This window comes from Macrotis lagotis, chromosome 6 (assembly GCF_037893015.1).
Source record: "Macrotis lagotis isolate mMagLag1 chromosome 6, bilby.v1.9.chrom.fasta, whole genome shotgun sequence".
Taxonomy (NCBI): Eukaryota; Metazoa; Chordata; class Mammalia; order Peramelemorphia; family Peramelidae; genus Macrotis; species Macrotis lagotis.
The window spans coordinates 15,518,703-15,542,722 of record NC_133663.1 but is presented as its reverse complement, the minus strand read 5'-3'; the positions used below and the strand labels follow the sequence as shown (position 1 = coordinate 15,542,722).

The 24,020-nt window shown below is 37.3% G+C and overlaps 1 protein-coding gene across 2 annotated transcripts in view; it reads left to right on the top strand.

Annotated features, from left to right (window-relative positions):
* Positions 1 to 24,020, top strand: part of PLCH1 (phospholipase C eta 1) — a 198,692-nt gene that overhangs the window by 88,427 nt on the left and 86,245 nt on the right. For both annotated transcript variants that reach the window (XM_074190792.1, XM_074190791.1), the window contains exon 2: positions 23,705 to 23,851. In XM_074190792.1, coding sequence (XP_074046893.1) covers positions 23,705 to 23,851 — 147 coding nt within the window. The remainder of the gene's footprint in view (positions 1 to 23,704; positions 23,852 to 24,020) is intronic.

The window sequence follows — 24,020 nt, the reverse complement described above, 5'->3', positions numbered from 1 at the left end:
TATCACTCAGATCATTCATATTGAAAGTCAATAATGTGAAGACTTTTTTTTTTTCTTTATAGTACATCTGTTCTGCTTACTGATAAAATGCTCCAATGGATCAGGAAATAACCTGAGGAAAAACTCTCAGACTTTTTGAAAAAGAAATTGTTATCTTTTCCTTTTGCATCATCTAAATTTATCCTTCTTGTTCATCCTCTCATTATCTTCAGATTTTGATTTTTGTTAATAAAAATTGGCAAAATTGACTTTTAAATATACATTTTGTAAAAGTCCATTACTTGCAGGCATAGATTAAGTGCCAATTTGTATGAAACATGGGGGAAACCAAATGTTGGGCATCCTAAGCATGGGGGAAAGGAGACAGTTGTATTTGAAAATCCTTAACCCTGATCTGTTTTGAGCTTTGGGTTCTGGCTCCCCTGAAATAACAGGGGTTTAAATGCAGGGCTGATGGGTGGGGGGGCTAGGCAGAGGAATGGAACAGGGAGTTAGAAGGGGGAATCATGGCAGAATCTGGGTTGTTGACTTGCCGTAACAGAGTGGAGGCGTGTGGGTTGGCAGGGATTGGAATGGGGGCATAGTGATCCGTACTACTGCCCCATAGCCAAGTTTGAGGGTTTTCAGGTCTGCATTCACTGTCAGTGTTTTCAACATTGGGGAGCAGCTCTTGTCAAATCAGCTAAAAATATTTCTCCACTGAACCACATCTGAATTTTTTTGCAGCTGAAATGGCCCACCACGATGAAAAGATGGAAGACCCAACTAATATAATCAGACTGGCTGAAAAAGGGTAGCCAACAGTTTTAACTGTGAGACTCCGCCCAAGCACATTTTAAACATAGTGAGGACTCTATTTACCAACTGTTACTCTGATTCTTTTCAGATAGCTGTATTGAATGAACACTGGAAAAACAAATCTGCCTGGTCACTTTGCTTTGATAAAAGATGGACACATTTAAATGACCAGCAATAATAATTGTTTTTTGAATGCTAACAGATGTTTTTGCATTATTCATGGCTGAAACTTCAGCAAAAAAAAAATCTGTGTCTCTCATGGAGAATAACTTTTCCTTTTATAGGACAAATGTTTTCAGGGTCTTTTAAAAGATAGGAAGCTAGATAGTTTACTTCTCTGGTGGACTTAAGATAAAGAATATGATCCACCCCAGAGACAGATGATACTGTCTATATACTTCCTATACTGATGGTATAGGAACACAGACTGAAGCACATTTTTTTTCTCTTTCATTTTATTTCTCATGAGGATTTTTATATTTGTTGGAGAGGAAGGATTATATTTACTCTTACAACAAGACTATTCTAGTAATTTGTAAATAAAAATTAAATTTAAAAAAGGTATCAGGGAAGCTAGATAATACTTTAAAAAAGACCTTTTAGGGTTTGCCTTATGCTGCTAAATCATGTTATTTAGGCTGCCCTTGTCCCTCTTAGAGAAAGACAATTACATCAATTATAAGGCGGTTTTTTTTCTTAACCAATGATTGCTGAGCAAAAGAACTTTAGGAAGATGAGAACTTTCCAAATGGGGAATCCTTGAGCTATCCAGCCATCACACATTTGACTTTGCCTTTTCAAGTTACTCTTAACTCAGACTCTTCTAAATCTAGTCCATACATTTGTTGGTCATCAGGTAATAGTAGTTATTTTATGCTTTATAAACCCAATCAGTATATTTGAAGCTTCAGGAATTGAGAATCCTTGCAATGGGGGAGAGAGGGAAAAAAAAGCAAAAACCAATTCCCACCTTTAAGCTCATCAGTGGAAAATCCTCATTCCTTCCTTCTGATTTCATTCAAACCAAAATGTTCATTGAGCCCTAGCTCTGTGGAACCCCTGCCTTAGAGGATATTAGAGCTAAGTTAGCCCCTTGGACAGTACCTGCTGTACTCACTCTCAGAAGGCAGGGGTGAAGGTTCAAATTTATTTTAGCATCTTCCTGCCCACCACACCACCAGCATTATTGCTTTGATATAACAAATCAACATTTCTCTAAAAATTACAAATACATTTTGAGTTATACAGATAAATAAACTGTCATTCACATTAAAAAAATTCATAAAAATAGTTTTCCTTTTTCAAGCCATTGCAGTTGTGGTTAATATTTTCAATCTTGGAGGAAGCTATGCATTTTATTATGTTGAAAGACCATCATATTGAAATGTCATTGTAAAACAGAGGTTCTTAATCTGAGATATATGACCTTTTAGTATTATTCCATGTATTTCCTTTACAATCTTATATTTTATGCATTTAAACACAGTCTAAGAAAGGGTCTATCACCAGTCTATCAAAGGGACCCATAACACAAAAAGTTAAGAGGCATTGCCCAGGGGTGGCTAGGTGGTGCAGTGGATAGAGCACTGGCCCTGGAGTCAGGAGTACCTGAATTCAAATCTGGCCTCAGACACTTAATAATTACCTAGCTGTAATTAGTACTGTAAGTACCAGTCTTGGGCAAGCCACTTAACTCCACTTGCCTTGCAAAAACCTTAAAAAAATTTAAAAAATAAAATAAAAAAAGAAGCATTGCCCAAAGAGGTCCCTCCACAGTTGTGATTCTCATATTTCTTGACCCCAGGACCCTCTTTTCAATCTTAGAAAATTTTGAGGAACTGACAAAGAACTTTTGTTAATGAAAGTATATCTATACGTACCATAGAAAAAATTGAAATCTTAGTATTTTTATAAAAACAACTTTGGCATTGTGGACCCTCTGACTCCCAGAGGTCCCTGGAATGCACTTTGAGCACTACTGCTCTATAGTACAATTGAGAAGGGCCTTATTATTTTTAGTCTGGAGAATCCAATGTCAAGGCAATTCATTTTTAATATTATTGAATGTCATTGATGACCTAATTCAGAACACGTAAAATTAACAGTAAAATTTTTGCTCCCCAGAAACCTCAGAAAATAAATTGTCCTGACAGTTCAATCCCTAGCCCCTCTTCCCACACTAAAAGTTGAAAGTTGATCCTGTTAGCATCCATATTTTATCTTTCATTGTTTTTAAAAGCTTTATAAAATGTGCCCTACACTTCACTGCCTTATTAAACAGCACATTGAACAGTATTAGGTTGACCACTCGGGGTCACCATTATGAGCATCTGTGAATGTGATGTTCTGAAAGAGATGTCTGTTGCCCCAAATGCATGTGGAGCTAGAATGGCATGGAAGTCTGAATGGGCACTGACCTTAGCGATGACCCTGAACTGGCTTGCGTGAGAGAGCCCCTGATATGGGCTTGCTCTTTGTTCATTTGCCTCTTTCTTATAAAGGAGCAGTGATGCATGTACCTTTGTGTGAAATTAATTAGCGAATCAGAGATGGAAGTGGCCATCTCCCAAGTAGTTTTCTATACTGCCCCCCGAAACACTTCTTATTTTAGCGGAGATCTCCTACTCCCAAACCCAGAAGTGTTTTGACATTAGCATCAGAAGTGGACACATCTCCAACAGGAGACCAGTTTCTAGTTTTCTCCCTATTATCCTTGACATTTGACTTTTTTCCAGTATTCTGGACATACACAACATTAAAATTGCAGATTCTCTTAAAGTACCATTTTTTTTCCCCTGGAATTGCTTCATGAATAATATTTCACATTTGAAGCAACAACCTGGTTGAATCAGAGGTATTAATGGGAGGTAGGTGGTCAGGAAGATGCTACAATGTGGTCTTATACTCATCCTACCTCCTCAGGGTGAGTAGACCAGCTTTGGGTCTTTGGGAAACCTGGATTACTGAAGTGGTTTTTTTTTTGTGTGTGTGAAAACTGCAAAAAAAAAAAAAAAAAGGTGAGAACCTATCAAAACAATAAGCATTAGCTAGCCTGTCTACAGTCAATTAATCAGTAGGTTTTTATTAAACGTCTACCACATGCTCACCACTGTGATGGACTCATTCTGACTGAAAAGTAGCCATCTAGAGTTCAGTCCACGCACACAGATTTTGGTGGCTACGTCCGACAGAGCTGCCACACACTGCCAGGATCTGCCATGAATTTCAGCATTGCCTCTTCTCTTTTCTTTATTTATTTTCATCCATTTGTGCATGCATATTTAAAAATTACCCCCCTCAGTTGGGAACAGTCAGGCTAGCATTTTACATACATATTTTGTTAAATATATTTACAAATTAGTAATTTTTGGTGTGAGGAATTAGGATTAAGGGAAAGAAATACATAAGAGATAATCTTTATAAATTGTTCATCAGATTCAGTAGGGGCAGTTTTTTCTCCATGTATTTTTTTTTCGTCCTCTGGTTGGGGATAATATAGTCCATAATCTATCAAATACCTTTGTCTTAGCTCTCTGGACTTTCCAGAGGGGTTGCTTTCATCAAGGTTGCTTATCTTATAATGTTAATATGTAAATTGTTCTCTTGGCTCTACTCCCTTCGTTGAGCATCAGATCCTGAAAATCATTCCATGCTTCTCTAGAGTTCGACCATTTATGATTTCTTATAGAACCATAATATTTCATAGTATTCATATACCATAACTTGTTTAGCCATTCCCCAATTGATGGGCCTTCCCTCAATTTCCAATTCTTTGCCACTAGGAAAAGAGCTGCTGGGAATATTTTGGAACATGTAAAACTTTTCCCATTTTTTACAATTTCTTCTAGATATAGTCCTAGAATTGGAATTGCTGGGTCAAAGGATATGACACTGCCCCTCTGACCACTGGTATTTGAGGGCTTACAAGAATGAATATTGTAATGATCCATGAATATTTTTCTGTACTCACCCTTTTTGAGTCAAATGAAAAGTGTCCATTTTTTTTCTCCGAGGGTTCCCCAAAGGAAAGTTGACATCTTCAGCTCAGGATGACTTTTTAGAATACATCTGACTCTTTGGTACTTTTGGGTTATAGACTATTGTATGGGATCTATTGGGTTCACTGCTTTCTTAGCTTTGAAGAGATGATCTGGACTTCGTTTTTAGCATCTACTCTTTCTCCAAGAGTCTTAGAACAATCTTAGGAAGTAGACATTCTGGATATTATCATTCCCATTTTTATAGATGCAGAAATGGAGATGGAGAGAAATTCAAAGTCTTGTCTGGCAAGTGTCAGAGACAGGATTCAGACCCTTCCAAGGGCCATTTTTTTTGATTGCCCTGTGGCCCCCACTCTGATAATTTTAAGACACAATATTATGTGATGGGGAGAGGGCTGTATTTGGGTCAGAAAGACCTGGGTTTATATCTTGCCTGTATGACTCCAGGCAAGTTACAATCTTGCTGAAGTTCACTTTACTCTTTTGTAAAAATGTAGATAATGATAATCTGAAATATTTCATAGGGTTGTTGTGGTTTCAAATGAGATAATGGGATTTATAACTATCATTATTATTGTTATTAATGCTAAAACACCATAAGAATTTAGAATTGTACAAAGCAGTTTCCCTACACATGCATAATTAATCAGAAAACATTTACTAAGCAATTGAGATCTGCCAGTGATTATGCTAAAAGCTGGGTATACAAAAAGCAAAAAAAAAAATGTTCCTTGCCCTCAAGCAGCTTACGTTCTTTTTTTTAAGCAAAGAAATCTTATTTCTTTTTTGAATTTTACAAGTTTTCCCCTAAACTTGCTCTCCCCCGCCAAGGAAAAAATATACATAAATAAAGAAAATGAAAACCATGCTTTAATCTGCATTCAGATTCTATCGGTTCTTTCTCAGGAGGTGGATAACCTTTTTCATCATGATTTCTTTGGGATTGTCTAGACTTTTTATTGCTGAGAACAGAAAGTCATTTATGGTTGATCACCCTTACAATGTACTATTACTGTGTACATTGTTCTTCTGGTTCTACTCACTTCGCTTTACATCAGTTCATGTAAATCTTTTCAGGTTTTTCTGGAATCTACCTGCTCAATTCTAGCACAATAGTCAGAATAAGGTTTTAAATGCAAAAGATAAACTACATAGGATTAAAAAGGACACAAAGGTAAGTGAACATGAAGATGTAATTTCTCTTCCCAATTAATTTGCAGTCCCCTATCCACATACTCCATGGGGGCTGTAGACCCCAGGTTAAGAACTTTGGTTCTGTACCTTTTGGGAATGCTGACCTGCACATTTCTCTTTTCTCCCATCTTTTCCTAAATAAAGAGAAGAGGGTCCCTGTGCTTATGCATAGAAAGAAGGTAGTAGAGAATTGTTTGGATGCTATCCCAGACATGGATAGGACTCTCTTTTCTTTGCCACTTAATTGCCATCTGACCCTGGGTAAATTTGTTAACCAGTCTGACCCTCATTCCACTACTTTTCACAAATTAGGAAAAATAGTTCCTGTCCTACCAAACTCACAAGAAATGAGATGCTGTGAAAGAAAACACTTTGTAAAACTCTTATGGTCACACAGATACTGGATATAATGATTGCCTTTCTTATATCTGTGATTCCCCTCTTTGATCCAACTGAGCTATTGTTTTCCACCTTTTTGGTTCTGGCTCTTTCCTCCTGTCTGAGTGCCTGCTGCTTTGCTGCCTGGGCTTCTCATCCCTGTTGTCTCTGAGCTACCATCACCTCTCATTCTTGTCACAATTCTCTCCCTCCTCTCTGCCTTCTTTCCTTTCTTGTCTCTTCAGCTCACCATCGTCTCCCTGATGCTTCTCGGTAGTCCTGTTGAAAAGATGACTCTTTATGAGCATCACCAACCCCTCAGGGGAGTAAAATCAACTGGATTTGTTGACAGGGCAGCTCTGGGAAAGTGAAGAGTTGAGAAGAACTAAGGTTGTGAAGCTCTTCCTCCTGGGAACCTGACTGACCTGTTCTAATATGTTATTGATTTGAAGGGAATTTTCCCTTTCTCTACTTCTTTATTGTTTGCTCCTGCTAGAAGCTCAGATTTGTATTTTGATTCTTTGCTGCTCAAGATGGATTTTAGGGTTCTGGTGGCTCATTTTGTTTCAGTTATTTGCAAACCTTTTGGCACCTACTTTCCTGCAAAGCATATATGTCAGAAAGACATTGTTCTCACAATACTGTTTATACAATTCCTCTTTGTGGTTTATTTATGGCTAACTCTTTGTGACCCTATTTGGGGTTTTCTTGGCAAAGATGCTATAGTAGTTTGCCATTTCCTTCTTCAGCTTATTTTACAGATGAGGAAACAGAGGCAAATGGGGTTCAATAACTTGCCCAATGTCACACAGGTGTTAAGTGTCTGAGGCTGGATTTGAACTTGGGAAGTTGAGTCTTCCCAACCCAGGTCTAGCATTCTATTGCATCATTTGGCTGCCCCTACACTCTTCTTTACCTTCTTCATTTACCCTGAATATTGATATCCTTGTTTTTCTGATCTAAAGTGTGTAGTCGGACTCTGACCGGTGGACAATTTCTCTGCTCTCTCAATGATCTTTTCAGTTTTCATGGGTTTAATTATGATCTACAATTGGTGATGACCATTCCTTTATATGCAAGAATGCCTGTATAGGCATCTTATAGGCATCTCCAACTATAAATGGCTCAGAATGGAGCACATTTGGGGAGAAGCCTAATTGGGGTCACAAAGAGTCAGATGTGACTGAAAAACAACTGAACAGCAACAACAAAATATGTTTTTCTGGTGTTGCTCCCTTCTCTCTGCATCACTTCCTGTCATTCTTTCAATGCTTCTCTATAATCATCATGTCTGACATTATTTATAGAACAGTAATGTTTTATTGTGAGCATAAATGACAATTTCCTTAATTATTCCAAACTGATGGTCACCTTCTTTGTTTGCACTTCTTTACCCCCCAAAATGTTGCTATAAAATTTTGATGTCTCTGAAGCCTGCCTTCTTGGCAATATCCTCCTTGGGGGTATATGACTACCAATGGTCAAAGACTGGACATTTTAGTCACTTTATTTGCATAGTTGCAAATTGCTTCACCAATAATGACTAATAGCTAACATTTATATAATCCTTTATGTTTTACAATGTGCTCTGCAAGTGACTTAGTTTATCCTGTGATGTAGATACTGTTATTCTCAGAAAATGAGGGGCTGCTAGAAGTTAAGTGATTTGTACAAGGTCCTACAGCTAGAAAACTTCTCAGAGGGAATTTGAACTCATCTCTTCCTGACTTCAAATTCAACTTTCCAGACATTTTGCCAACTAAATTTACTATACTTATCTTTTCACAATCCCTCCAACATTATTCAAGTCTTTTGTCATCTTTGCCGATTTGTTGGGGTTGTTTTCATTTTAATTTCTTTTATTACTAGTGGCTGGGAGTATTCTTTCATATAATTATTAATAGTTTACAATTCGTCTTTAGAAAACTGTTTATTCATCTTTTGACCCCTTATCAGACTCATTATAGAAACTTTCCTATCAAGCATTGATTTAGAAAACCACTCAGTAACATTACTCAAATTGTTTTGTATTTTTATTTATTTTGTTTAACATTTCCCAATGACATTTTGTCTGTTTTCCAATTTTATGCCTCTCCTCTACTTTTGAGGAATGACTGGCATATTTTGTACATCTGTAGTTGTTAAGGCAGGAGAGGAGAGGGGTGATCAAATCTTTATCAAAGGTTTTTTGATGCAAAGATTTTTCCCTTCAATTGACTTCTTCTAATACTATTATTTTGTTTCTACAAAAGATTTTCAAGTTCCTTTGATCAAGATTTTCTAGTTCATCTCTTGTAGACATCTTTAATTTATTTGTTCAAGAAGTCATCCCCTTCCCATTACTATGAAAATTATATGGACTGCTTTGGTTCTATTTTTAATGATATGATTTTTAATATTCAAGTCACATGACTTTTGAATTTATAGTAGAAAATGTCATGTTTTTTCTAATCCCACTTTCTATCAGATTTATTTTCAATTTTTCCAGAAGTTCTTATCAAATAATGTATTTTTATTTCAATAACTCCTGCATTAGCCTTTCTGAAACACTGGGGCATTGAGTTAAATGATTTACTGATTCTTCTTTGTCTATTCTACTGATCTACTTTTCTCGTTTTAACTAGTAGCAATGGTTTTGATGATTGCTGCTTTATAATATACTTTAAGGCCTTGAAATGCTTTTCCTTCTTCATGCCTCTTTATAAAAATGATTTAATATTCTGGCTTTTTTCTTCTTCTAAATGAATTTTGTTGCTATTGTGACTAGCTCTGGAAAGTAGTTTGATTGGTATAACCCTGTATCTGGTCTCTCATATCAATAGTATTGTGTATTCCATTGCCTTGGCAGGGCTCAATTATGGGTGTGGAGCATGACTCCAGTTCTCTAAATTCCTTCCAATGTTTTGAATTTACTTAGCTGGGTGCATTTCTTTAGTAGAATGTGAACTCTGAGCAGAGGGACTTTTGTTTTTGTCTTATATCTCTAGCATACTTGGCATTGTATTGGTTGAGTGGAATAATCCGGAAAAGGCAGTGTTGTATAGTAATAGGGAAGGCAAACACTTTTGAAGTGCCTATGGTATACGAAACACTTTACAATTATCATCTCATTTGATATGGTAGAAAGAGTATTGATCATGGAGGTAATGGAGAATTGATTTCAAATTCTACCCATGATAGTTACTAGTCCCAAGACCCTGGTGGTCTCATCATGTCTGCAAACCTCAGCTTCTATATCTGTAAAAGGGATATAATAATTCATAATATTCATAGTAATTATTTCATTGAGTTACTTTGAAGATCAAATGAGGTAACATGGGTATTGTTATCCAGTCATTTTTCAGTTGCATCCAATTCTTTGTGACCCTTTTTAAGATTTTCTTGGCAAAGATACTAGAGTGGTTTGTAATTTCCTTCTCTAGCTCGTTTTACTGTGGAACCTGAAGCAAATGGGATTAAAGTGACTTGCTTAGGGTCACCCATCTGAGACCAGATTTTGACTCATGAAGAAAAGTCTTCCTGACTCTAGGCCTGGCACTCTTTGCATTGTGCCATCTAACTGCCCCAAACTTGGTGTAGTATGTACCTTTTATAAATGTAAAATGTTATAGAAATATGTTAATATTCTCAGTGCCTTGTGATACATAAATTCACAGTGTTTTATGTTAGCAGTGCCAATCAAAGTAGCACAAATTGGCCTCTGATGAGCACATAATTCCCTACTGGTAACCAGAGAGAGTTGAATTTACAGTAAAACAAGGTTATAAAGATAGTACAGGTAGCTGGCACAAGATGAATGTGGTTGAAAGAAGAGGTCTCCCAGGAAGGCTTCTCTTCTTTGCTTCATGGGGTTCTATTTTTAAGTTCCTGAAGATAGATGGTTTCTTTATCAAATCCCCTGCCCAAGAAACCCAACAGGCTATTTTTTTTTAAAACCCTTATGCCCTCCTCTCCAACATGCAGTCATTGAAACTGTTGCCTGCTCAACGGGTAGTCTCCTGAAACCATTCATGTCCTTTGGAAGCTCTGCCAGAGGGGAAAGTTGGCATTTGAAGAAGGGGTGCAGAGCAGGGAGGGGATTTATTCCTTAGGCCTGTAGAGGAAACAGGTCAAAGAAATCCCTTTCTATTCTCTTGGCTTGAGCCAGAGCTGTCTCTGCTCTTTCTGGGTCCTTGGCAGCTGGTTTTTTTATTCGTTTAATTTAGAGGAGCCAGAAGAAATTTTAAAGCACAAACCTGCTTAGCTTCATTTAAAACCTGTTTTGTTTGTCTTTGTTTTTAAAAAGAAAAAATGACAGTCCTTTAAAGAAAGTTGATTTATAAAGTGAAAGAACTGAACCAAGGTTAGTTAAGGTTTGTTCCAAACTATTCCTGTAGGCAGCCTTTTAACAATTTATTCATACCTTTTGTTTTTACATCACTTATATTTACCAAAATATTTCTTTTCCCCACCTCCATTCCCATAATGAACCATTTCTGGAATAAAGAAGACCAAAAACAGGGGTGTGTCTGTGTGTGTGTGTGTGTGTGTGTGTGTGTGTGTGTGTGTGTAGACACAAAAACAAACCAATGTGTTTACCAAATCTAAGTTTATTTGCAGTATTATGTTAAATACTTGCTTTCATGGTAAGCACAAATGGTGCAATTTTTTAATAAGTATTATACCCTCTTGATGCCCCTTCTCTGCAAAGATGATAGGAATGTGGCTTCTCATGGCTCTTCTTTGGAGTCAAGTTTAGTCATTTCATTTTACAGCAATTAGTTTCAATTTCCATTAACAGCTTATATGTTTTTTTTTTAGGTTTTTGCAAGGCAAACAGGGTTAAGTGGCTTGCCCAAGGCCACACAGCTAGGTAATTATTAAGTGTCTGAGATCAGATTTGAACCCAGGTACTCCTGACTCCAAGGCTGGTACTTTATCCACTGTGCCACCTAGCTGCCCCTCAGCTTATATGTTTTTTTTTTATTTTCCTGGTCCTGCTTACTTCATTTTGTATCAATTCATACAAATCTTCCCATGCTCCTCTGCATTCTTTGTACTTATTATTTCTTGCATCACTGTAGTATTGCATTACATTTATAGACCTCAAATTATTTAGCCATTCTTTAATTGATAAGCAGCTAGGTGACTCAGGGAGTAGTGTTCAAACTAGTGCCAGGAAGACCTCAGTTCAAATTCACCACAAACACTTATTAACTGTGTGACCTTAGGCAAGTAACTTAATCTTGTTTAACTCAGTTTCTTCATTTGTAAAATGAACTGGAAAAGCAAATGGGGTAGACCACTACATTATCTTTTGGGGAAAACTCCAAATAGGATCACAGAGAATTAGACCTCCTGAAATGACTAAACAAAAATTGCAAAAATGATAAACTTTGTTTTTTTTTCTAGTTTTTTTTTACAAGTGCCACAAAAAGTCTCCCTTTAATACAAAGTTTGAGTGTCTACATCATACCTAGGGTTGTATACTAAATACAAAGAAAAATAGAAGAAACTGAAATGTCTGCTCTTCCTTTGAAGAGCCCATAGTCACAGCCTGTACCAGGACATGGCACCATAGGACTATCACTCCCTTTTTATCTGATACTAAGGCTCTCTGATTCAGCCTGCTGCTTTGCTTTGTTGCCTCATAGTGTTGCCATCCACTAAAGCCCCTTAAAATCTGTATTTTGGACAAACTGCTGCTTCAGAACACCTTCTTTGAGAGCTTCCCAGAAGTCCTCTCCTGGGTCAGCAGTCTTGGTCTCTTCAATTCTATGACTTGGATGCTATACTCCACATCATCCTGGTCCCTGGTCATTTTCTTTCTGAAAAGATCAAGTTCAGAACTGAACATAATAGTCCACAAACTATCTGACCACAGCTCAGGACATGACTCTCATCTCCTTCATTTTGGATAGTTAACATTTAATAAAAATAGCTAAGATTCATACAGTGCTCTGAGAGTTCCAAAGCAGCTTATTAATACTGCCTAGTTTAATAGCAGCAGCAGCAGTAGTAGTAGTAATACTAGCAGTAGTAGCAGCAGCAGCAGTAGTAGTAATAGTAGCAGTAACATCAGTAGTAGTAGTAGTAGCAGCAGCAGTAGTAGTAATAGTAGCAGTAACAGCAGTAGCAGCAGCAGCAGCAGTAGTAGTAATGTAGCAGTAACAGCAGTAGTAGTAGTAGTAGTAATAGTAGCAGCAGTAGTAGCAGCAGCAGCAGCAGTAGTAGTAGTAGTAGTAGCAGCAGCAGCAGTAGTAGTAGTAATAGTAGCAGCAACATCAGTAGTAGTAGTAGTAGTAGCAGTAGTAGCAGCAGCAGTAGTAGTAATAGTAGCAGTAACATCAGTAGTAGTAGTAGTAGCAGTAGTAGTAGTAATAGTAGCAGTAACATCAGTAGTAGTAGCAGTAACAGCAGTAGCAGCAGCAGCAGCAGCAGCAGCAGCAGTAGTAGTAGTAGTAGCAGCAGCAGCAGTAGTAGTAGTAATAGTAGCAGTAACATCAGTAGTAGTAGTAGTAGTAGTAGCAGCAGTAGTAGTAGTAGCAGCAGCAGTAGTAGCAGCAACAGTAGTAGTAATAGTAGCAGTAACATCAGTAGTAGTAGTAGTAGCAGTAGTAGTAGTAATAGTAGCAGTAACATCAGTAGTAGTAGCAGTAACAGCAGTAGCAGCAGCAGCAGCAGTAGTAGTAGTAGTAGTAGCAGCAGCAGCAGTAGTAGTAGCAGCAGCAGTAGTAGTAGCAGCAGCAGTAGTAGTAATAATAGTAGCAGTAACATCAGTAGTAGTAGTAGTAATAGTAGCAGTAACATCAGTAGTAGTAGTAGCAGCAGCAGTAGTAGTAGTAGTAATAGTAGCAGTAACATCAGTAGTAGTAGTAGTAGTAATAGTGGTGGTAGTAGCAGCAGCAGCAGTAGTAGCAGCAGCAGTAACAGCAGGCTTAAGTACTAAGTAGCAGCTAACATTGCTATAATACTATGTGACAGGCAGTACGTATACAAAGTGTTTACAATGATTATCTCCTTCGATCTGGGAGGCAGGTGTTATTATCCTCATTTATAGAAGAAGAAGCTGAAGCTAATAAGTGACTTGTTCAAGGACACATGGCTAGCAAGGGTCTTAGACTGGATTGGAACTCAGATCTTCTGATTTCTAACCCAGCTCTCTAAACACCGGCCATTTAGCTAACTATGTCATTAAAACCAAGAGCAAGTCAGATTGGGGGGGGTGGCTACATTGTTTCTCTGTTTACTAATATTAACCACGAAGGGCTTCAAATGTACACTCATGCCTTACCCACCTTAATCAACTTTCTTCCTCAGAAAGAAGGAAATAAGTATATATTACATAAGTATATTAGTATATATTTAGTATAAATTAGTCAAAAGATGTTATCTTCTATTATTAGTGAATCTAGTATTTGTGTAGGACATAATAATTTGGGTAATCTATAGGAAACTGAGTGGGCTCTTTGGCCACAACCTGACTATAAATCAGCTTGAAATCTTCTTTTCAATATGCTTAAAATATCCTTATTTTTAGTCCCCAAATCTACTCCTAATTTCAATTTTTCAATTCAAAAGCATCTTCTAAAAATGTATTATATTTTTATGGAATAAAAATTTCCATAGTATAATAAAAATGAATGCTCTTGGATGTGAAAATTATTATGTGCAATTTGCTATTTCATTAATACATAATATACATATATATATGAAATTTTTTCTTTTTCTTTCCTTTTTTCTTCCCTCCCCCTCTACCCCAAAGATGACTACCATTAGAAAGAGAGATTAAAAAAGCATCACAATACAGATCAATTATATCAATTATTACTATTGGTCAATTATTTCAGTTATATCTGACTCTTAATGACTTCATTTGGGTTTTCTTGGCAAAGATGCTGAAATTCCTTCTCTAGTTCATTTTATAGATGAGGAAACTGAGGCAATCAGAGGACTCATTTAAGGTCATATTTAAACTCAGGACTGACTCTAGGACGTTGCTTTATCTCCTTTGTCACCTAGCTATCTCGAATCATATTAACATCTTTAATGACTGTAATGTCTAATGACAAATAATGCTTAACTATTTTTAAAACAATCAATAATGATGATGATGATGATGACACCATATATAGAGCACTCTGAAGTTTGCAAAGCAAATGTGTTTTCACTTTTGATTCTCACAATAGCCATGTGAGATAGATGGTACTATTGTCTACATTTTGCAGAGGATGGACTACAGGAAGAAAGGGGTTAAGTGACTTGTTTAGGGTCACACAGCTATGAAGTTCTTGGGGCTAACTTTATCCCTGAACCATCTACATATTAATAAGAAATGAAATAATAGTTATATCTAATTAATATGAATCAAATAAATGCATAGCTATGCCTTTATTGTAAATTATAAATAAATTCTATGAATTTAAATGGTCAGATTGTGAAAGCTTTATGTTATCATAGATTTTTTTTAAAGAAAAAGTAAAATGGAAAATATTCTACTTCATTTGGATGGATCAAAGAGAAAAATATTGCTTTTTCCACTATGTTTTTCTCCCTACAGAAAACATGCATAAAGTCAATGGACTGAAATCCATTATTCTATTCACCTGGGAAGAAACATTATTTGGCAAAAGTGAAAGGAACTTGCAAGCCTACTGTATGTACATGTTCAGCACAGGAACTATTTAACCTTATAGTCTTTTCCCCCCTGGTTTTTGCAAGGCAATGGGGTGAAGTGACTTGCCCAAGGTTACACATCTAGTAAGTATCAAGTGTCTGAGGCTAGATTAGAACTCAGTTCTTGCTGACTCCAGGACCAGTGATCTATCCATCCTGCCATCTAGCTGCCCCTATCTAATAATCTTATTGGAAAAGAGGAATCACTTTTTAAGAAAATTTAAAATTGAGATTGAAAAAAATTGCAATTGTATTCTTGGCCTTGTGATTTTATTAGTATAAAATATTTCCTTGTGAGCCAGAGCCATCCCTATAGGTTGATAGCTTCTCCTCCAAAGAATGACATGGAGTACTAAGAGGTTAAGTGAGTTGCCTGTATGTGTCCATGGATGGATCTGCATTCAGATCTTCCTGAAGGCAGCCTTCTATCCATTATATCATGCTGCCTCTCAATGTTATTTGATTTTTTTAATATATAAATTTCAAATTCTTTAGCACATTAAACTACTCTATAGGTAAGGATTTTTTTTTTCCCTTGAAAGGTTCTTCTTTTTAGGAAGTATTTTAAATGATGAAGGGATCCCCAGAATGACCACAGAGGAGTTGGAAATGTCATTTTTGGATCTAAAGGGAGTTATAGGAGTCAACTGATGGGCTGTTAACGTGTCCTAGGCTCACAACTGTAGACCTGGAAGGACCTTAGTGATCCAAATGTTTGCTGAGCACATATAATGGTTAGAGTTGGATGTTAGAAGCTGATAGAAAGTAGCCAGTGGGGGGCGGCTAGGTGGTGCAGTGGATAGAGCACTGGCCCTGGAGTCAGGAGGACCTGAGTTCAAATTCAGCCTCAGACACTTAATAATGACCTAGCTGTGTGGCCTTGGGCAAGCCACTCAACTCCATTGCCTTGCAAAAACTACAAAAACTAAAAAAAAAAAAAAAAAAAAAGAAGAAAGTAGCCAGTGGCGACTTTAAGAAGCTGCCCTCCTCCCTTCCTTGAGAGGGAATGACACAGGAATTATTCAACTTTCCCATAGAAATAAAATGCTTGCAAGGAGGAAACTATTTGTTGTGACTCATGATGACTCCAATAGGTATTCCTTATCTGGGGAGCAAGAAATGAATTCATGAACTTCCTGATATGTCAGTGTAAATAAGTTTATTAGACCTAGGTGACAAACGGGATAAAGAACTCTGATCTTGGAGTCAGGAAAATTTGAGTTCAAATCCTACCTCAGACACTTCCTAGCTCAGTGTCCATGAGCAAGTTACCTTTACATTTGTGAGCCTCGGGTTCCTCATCTGTTAAATGGAAAAATAATACAAATCCTGGGGTTACTGTGGAGAGAGAACTTGATGACATGTTTGTAAAAGGCTTCTTGAGCCTTAAAATGGTAGATAATTGTCAGCTGCTGTTACTATTTTGTGATTGTTATTTTTATAAAGTATTTTTACCTTCTGAGATGCATTTTGGTGTTTAGTAAGTCAGAGAAATTATATCAGCAAAATAATGCAAGGAGTGTTTTCATAGAAGGCAGCTAGGTGGCTCAATGGATAGAGCACTGGATCTAGAGTATAAATCTGACCTCAGACACTTAGTAACTGAGTGTAAGACTCTTAATCCTGTTTGCCTCTGTTTCCTCATCTATAAAGTGAGCTAGAGAAGGAAATGGCAAACCACTTCAATGCCGTTGCCCAGAAAATCCCAAATGAGGTCACAACGAGTCAGACATGACTGAAATGGCACTAAAGAGGGTCAAGCATAATATATAAGGACATACCTGAAAGAATGATTAGGAATTTCCTATAGGGGACCTTTTTCTACCAGCAGAGATTACAAGCCCTCTCTGACATAGAACCCTTACAGGTTTTCTTGAACCCTCGACTAGAATCACACAACCACTAAGTATCAGAGGCAAGATTTGAACCCAGGTCTTCCTTGTACTTTATTCACTATATCAGGCCACCTCTGTAATCACATTGTGGACAGTGTAATTATGAAGCAATGAAAAAATACCTTTTCTTAGTTCAACAACTTAGTTACCTTGATTTTGAAAACTAGCATTATGCTTTCATTTCGTGTCTGTTTCCTCTTGAAAGGATTAGAGATCATTCCAATTTTGCTTCTTAGCTGCTTTTCAGTAGTAGTCTGAACTAGGACCCTAACCTCCTTTCTGAAAGAAGTTGTTTTCATAGACTTCCCATAAATGGTCTACAATGGGGGGGGGCATCTGCAATTACTCCGGCACAGCTTAGATGGGGTCCCATTGAGAAGAGTGCCCTGTCCATGGTGAGAATTCAGCTATTGGCTAGCCTCCAAAGAAAGAGAAAATAGGCTTGGAGGATGAAAGAGAAGGAAAATGAGTCTTTTTCAACTCCACTGAAGACCCAACATGGAGACATAGTCTTAATGAGTAATATAAGGAATTTAGATGAGATTTCAAAAATAGTTTCCCTTTGACGATGGCTATTACTTGGTGCACAAAGGATGTTGAAGCTGAAGGACAGTTTTAGAATTAAAAGCCCTTGTGTTTGGAAGCAACATCAGAGTCCATTTTCTCCTGTCTCCACTTGAACCATAGCTCTCTCCTCTAGAGCAACCCTGAAAAATATTCACCCAGTGTCTGCTTGAAACCCTTTAGTGAAGAGGAGCTCATTACCTACAAAAGCAGTTCATTCAATTGGTCCTTTACCACTTTTCAGAACAGTTTTTTTTTTGTCTACAGTTGACCAGGTAAGATGCAGTTGAGGACCTTGGAAAACAAGAGATGACTGATTTCCCCAGAATTCTTTTCAGCCCTAGTATTCAATTTGGATATAGATAAATATCATTTTAATGTGTTTTAGAGGCAGTCAATAAAATCTAACTGAGCAATCTGGTGTTTAACTGTTCCAAAGACATTGCTATCCTGTATGCTTGCCCACTGTCATGGCTTGTTGAGTGTTCTTTTTCCTATGACAAAATGATACTGGAGCATTGACTCAATGAACATCTGTGACTGAGTCTTTGTGATAAATCATCAGAACTAGTGAATATTCTGTGCATTGGATATATGTTGCTAATATTCTTGTGGAAGTATTGGGTTAAGTTGTGTAAAATGCTTGGATTTTAATTGGAATGATACTTGTGATAATGAAATTATTTTTACAAGCAAATAGTTAAATATCAAATGAATTGGTTTGTGAATTTATGGCAGCACAGGTGGATATGGCAGCATAAGGTGGCACAGGGAATTTGCTGGGCCTGGAGTCAGGAAGCTTCATCTTTATGAGTTCAAATCTGACCTCAGACACTTTGCTAGCTCTGTGACCCTGGGCAAGTCACTTTACTTTATTTGCCTCCATTTCCTCATCTGTTGGAGAAGGAAATGACAATCCTTGCCAGTACTTTTTCCAAGAAAACCCCAAATGGGGTTGGAACAACAGGAAGAAGCACTTTACTTATTTCTTCCTCTCAGTAGAAAATGCTAACTGATTCTCAGACATTTCTACCTCAAAGGAGAGAAAGGGGAAACTCAAAAATCACCAAAAGGTCGAGAGGTTTTTATCTTTGGTCTCCCTAATGCAGGGCCCAGGATCAAGTGTCTGCTGCTGTGACTAGTTTTTCAGTTTTTTTTTTTCCAGTCAGGTCCAATTATTCATGACTCCGTTTGGGATTTTCTTCACAAAGATACTTTGCCATTTCCTTTTCTAGCTCATTTTATAGATGGGGACACTGAGGCCAACAGTTCAATGACTTGCTCACACAACTAGTAAGTATCTGAGACCAGATCTAAGTTCCTACCGCTCCCTAGTGCCCCTCTCTGCCCGTTAGTTCTCAAGAAATGTCACTTTGATTACATTTTTTCTGGGGTCTTCCTTATAAAATGGCAAGACACCAGTAGCAAGGACATACATGGGGAAAAGCATGGAAACTGAACTGGCCTTTATTATGTAGGTGGGATGGCAGCAGGACATAGCGGTTTGAAAACTGACCTCAGAGAGGGAACACTTGGCTTTGAGGTCTGCCTCAGATTTGCCCTAAGAGTGGGACCCTGGACAGCTCCTCTCACTCCCACACACCTCTACATGTAGCAGATTTGTTGATGTGCATTGGGTTCAAGTATTTCCTCATCGGAAATTCCTTATGTTGATGAAATCACAGGCATGAATTAAAAAAAGTGCCAGAGACAATGTCCTAAAGATACTGAGAACACAAGGACAAAAACCAAACAATTCTTGCCCTCAGGGACCTTACTTTCTAGTAGAATAGTCAAAAGAAAAAGAAAACCAGATTCTGTGTTAAGAAATGTAAAGTTCATAGGTGTCTTGGTGATTATCTTGTATTGATTTGGTAAACTTGTGTGTGTGTTCATTTTATCTATAAATTTATGAATAAATCTGTATATGTGTGCATAATCTCCTGGATAGATTGTAGGCTATTTGGGGCAGAAGACTGTATTTTCTTTGCATCCCAGTTGCTAACACAGTGTCTGGCACATGGGACTTAATAAATGTTGATTTTCTGATAGGTGATACTTAATTTTCCACCTAAGTCCAAGCCCTTATCATTTTGTACCTCTTTCCCCCTTATCTAGTCTATGGGTCATTGCCAGGATATTTCTGTAATCCTCCAGTTAGTGCTCATTTCATCTCAATGGTGCTATTTCCACTGATGCAGACAGTTAGCCTTTTTTGCCTTAGTAGGTAATAACCATTTCTGTCTTTTATTTAGTATTTGAATGTTTTCAAAGCACTTTGCATATGTGTGTGTATATATATATATATATATATATATATATATATGTATATATATAAAATGCAGTGGATAACAGCACTAAAATGGGAACCAGGAAGACCTGGGGTTGAATCTTAACTCAGATTTTTACTAACTATGTGACCCTGGGCAAGTCACTAAACTTATCTCTGCCTCAGTTTCTTCATCAGTAAATAATATTATTAACTGATGGTGGTAGTAATACCTCCCTCCTGGGTTGCTGTGAGGATAAAATGAGGTAATATTATATGATTTTTGTAAACCTTAAAGTGCTATGTTAGATTATTTTAATAATAACCCAGTAAAGTAGTTATAATTGTCATTATCCCACTCTTCCAGAACAAGAAACTGAAATTTAAGCATCTGGCCATGGTCACACATATAGTTATTGTTGGATTCTGCCTGTGATCCTGGGTCCTTCCTGATTTCCCTCTTTCCATAATATTCTTTAGCTTCTCCTGGATTCTCATGACCAAGATAGTCTGTCATTTGGTGCCCAATCCTTTCCAGGATAGGCTTACACTTCTAGTCTTTTGCTGAAACTTCAGGTCTTTCCACCTTTATTGCTTCCTTCTATAGGGCATCTTTCCTGGTCCCTCCAACTACTAATGCCTTCCCCTGTTAGATTTCCTTTCATCTATATTGAATATATCCCTTATATACCTAGACATGTTGTCCTCCTTGTCAGAATGTACACTCCTGGGGGCGGCTAGGTGGCACAGCGGATAAAGCACGGCCCTGGAGTCGGGAGTACCTGGGTTCAAATCCGGTCTCAGACACTTAATAATTACCTAGCTGTGTGGCCTTGGGCAAGCTACTTAACCCCATTTGCCTTGCAAAAAAACCTAAAAAAAAAAAGAATGTATACTCCTGGAGGTCAGGGACTGTGTGGGTATTTGGGACCTTTCTTTGTATTTCCAACACTTAACCAGGGTCTGATACCCATTTAATTAAGGCTTATTGATTTCTTGGTAAGAATTGTGTGTTTCTGACATAGTTATCTAGAATCTAGGTTCATTCATACACTAATAAGGCATCTGAGTTGGGCTCTCATGGAGTGCCACTATGATATTCATCCTTAAGTATTACTTTCATCATGTACCTCCCCTGCCCTAAAACCTTCCATGACTCCCCATGACCTTCAGGCTGAAGGTCAAACTTCTCAACTTGATAATCAAGACCTCCAAAGACTGACTTTCACTTTACCTGTCCAAGTATATTTCCCATGACTTCCCTTCACCCGCACTCAAGCTCTACTTAGACTAATTCAATAGTCTTCCCCCTGGAAGACCCTCCCCATACTTCTCTACTTATCTAAGAGTCTACTCCTCGGGCTCAGCTCAACATGAAACCATCCTTGACCATTCCAACTCAAACATGTTTCCTCTGTATTTGTTATTTTTAAATCTGAGGGAAGGAAAAAGAAGGGAAGGGAAGGGAACAGTCATGTATATAATGCCTTCTGTGTCTCAGGAATTGAACTAATTGTTTTTTACAAATATTATTTCAGGGACAACAAAGTGGTGCAGTAGATCGAACTCTGGGCCTGGAGTCAGTAGAACCCAAGTTCAAATTTGGCCTCAGATATTTGATATTTACTCCCTGTTTGATCTTGGTCAGGTCACTTAACCCTACTGTCTCCAAAAACAAAAAAAAAACCACAAAAAAATTTCATTTGATTCTCAAAGCAACCCTGCAGAGTAGGTTTTTATGATCCCCATTTTACAGGTAAGGAAACTGAAACTGAAGATTATGAAATGATTTGTCCAATGTCACATAGCTAGTGAGTATTTGAGGCTAAATTTGAACCCAGAGCTTCCTGATTCCAGGCCCAGAACTCTATTTATTGTGCCACTAGTTGCCGTTATTTGGAGGAGCTTCATCTAAATCCTGACCCTGATATTTCTACTTGTATGACTCTGGACAAGCCATTTGACTTCCAAAGGCTTCATTTTTTCTATTATATAAAACATTGATATGTGCAAGGGTTGAATTAGAAATGATTTCAGTCTCTTTCCAGTCCCAAATCTAATATTCAGTCTTTAGCACATGTTAGGGAATAGTAGGCACTTAATCAATGTATATTGATTGATTTGTTGACCAATTGCCTTGATGGCTAGTCAAGGTCTAAATGCCTCCACTAATTGCTGCCTGAACCACTCATGGAACATTTGTTTCCTGCCTTGATTTGCTAGCTACCTTCTCCTGGCTATATGTGGCTTACTTGTTTACTTCCTAGTCTAATATAGTTGCTGTCTTTGAGAATAGAAACTCTCTCTTCTGTTTCTTTATACCTTCCTCATTATTGTTTAGGGAGCCTAGCACATGGCAGACCATTGTTCCCAGGAGAGTGCATGCTCTTTGAGGTCAGGGACTAATTTATTTTTGTATTTGTAGCCCAGCTCCAAGCACAGTTCCAGCACATAGTAGGTGTTCAATAAAATTCAATCGAATGGTAAATGTTCCAGAACCACACTTGATTTTGGGCTGCCTACTGTATATTATGAATTATTTTTTAGGAGTCAGTAATCTTTTGTAAAGAACCTCCTCTGTGCTGGACACTATATTAAGTGATGAGGATACAGTGATGGATTACTTCTAATCTTTGCTTTTCCTTTCTTTATATGATGAGGGGGAGAGATGATCTCAAAGGACTCTTCCAAGTTCTAATATTTTATAGTTCTTGCATATTTTTTCTCTCCCCGAATCCTTCTTGTAACCAAGGGTATAAAGGCAACCTAAGTGGCTGACCCTTAGGGAAATCAGGTCTATGACCTTGGTCTCAGCTCGGTCCATTTGAGTTAAGAAGTTTAGACCTGCCTAGTTTGTGTGATTTCATGTGTATAATGGACACTGCATTTCTTATTTATCTAATGGGTGAAGGAGGAAAAGATAGAAGGGAGAGAATTTGAAACTGAAAAAAAAAAGCCAAATCTATATTAGGTAACAGGACTTCACCTCTTGTCTAACCCTCTATCCAACAAGTATTATCCATTTCAATTCCAGATACAAATGCTGAAAATTAAATTTTTTATTTAGAAAAGGTTTATTCTTTGTGATTCAAAACAAAATATTTTTAGAAGTTTTATTAATTTTTCAAATACACACAGTCAACAGGCACTTATTAATCAATTTCTGTGTGACAATCACTGTGCTGATCTCTAGAATTACAAAAGAAAGACCCAAAAGTCCCTATTTTCAAGGGACTCACCTTCTAACATTCAAATTATTATAAACACAAGATATGCACAATTTAAATGGAAAGTCACCTTAAATATGCCTTTACATGGTACGTTCTAAAACATTAATTTAAATCTTTGATTTTGGTATTCCCAGTTTTTGAGTAATAAACAATTTCCACAGAGAAAAAAATCAATCTCAGTTTAACTCAGCAACCAATGTTCTATTTTAATTTGTGAGACTTTCAATTAAGATGGTGAAACTAAATTTTAGAAATAGTAAAATAAGACACCTTTTAAAACTGGCTATTTAAAAATCAAGAACACTTTGGTTGAGTTTGTTTGGAATGAATATAGATTCCATTGACAACTGCAAGTCAACATGAGTCTCATAACAGTAAACATGATTTGTTACTCAGGAAAAAGGATAGCTTTGGGAAAGCTTCATCATGATGGGTTTATTTGCCTTAAAAATCAAATCTACTTCCATGACCTGATCACACATTTCTTTAACAGATTAGTTTTCTTGGTTCCTTGAATCAAAATTGTTTTTCAGTTCCTGATGCCCTTGATTGCCAATCCAGTGTTTTGTGACATCAAGATACCTAGTAGCTGTGATGAGCCTGAACCAATTGTCTTTTAGTTTTTGATGTTACGAACCCAATGTTTTGTCTGACATCAAGATTTGTAGGAAGTGTGTCTTTGTTGAGCAGGGGTTAAATATATTCTTGTCTTCTTTACAGTTGAAAGATGCATGAGTGTAATGCAGTCTGGGACCCAGATGATCAAACTGAAGAGTGGAAGCAAAGGCCTCGTCCGGCTCTTTTACCTGGATGAACATCGAACAAGGCTGCGATGGAGACCCTCCCGGAAGAGCGAGAAGGCAAAAAGTAATGTTGACCTTTTTGGTTCATTTTCTCTCTGGGATTAGTATTAGACAAGTGATTCTTAAGCTTCTTTTGGTGTCATGGAGCCTGGTAAAGATTATAGACTCTCAGGGTTTTAAGAATGTAAAATAAAATAGTCAGGATTACACAGGAAATCATTATATTGGAAATA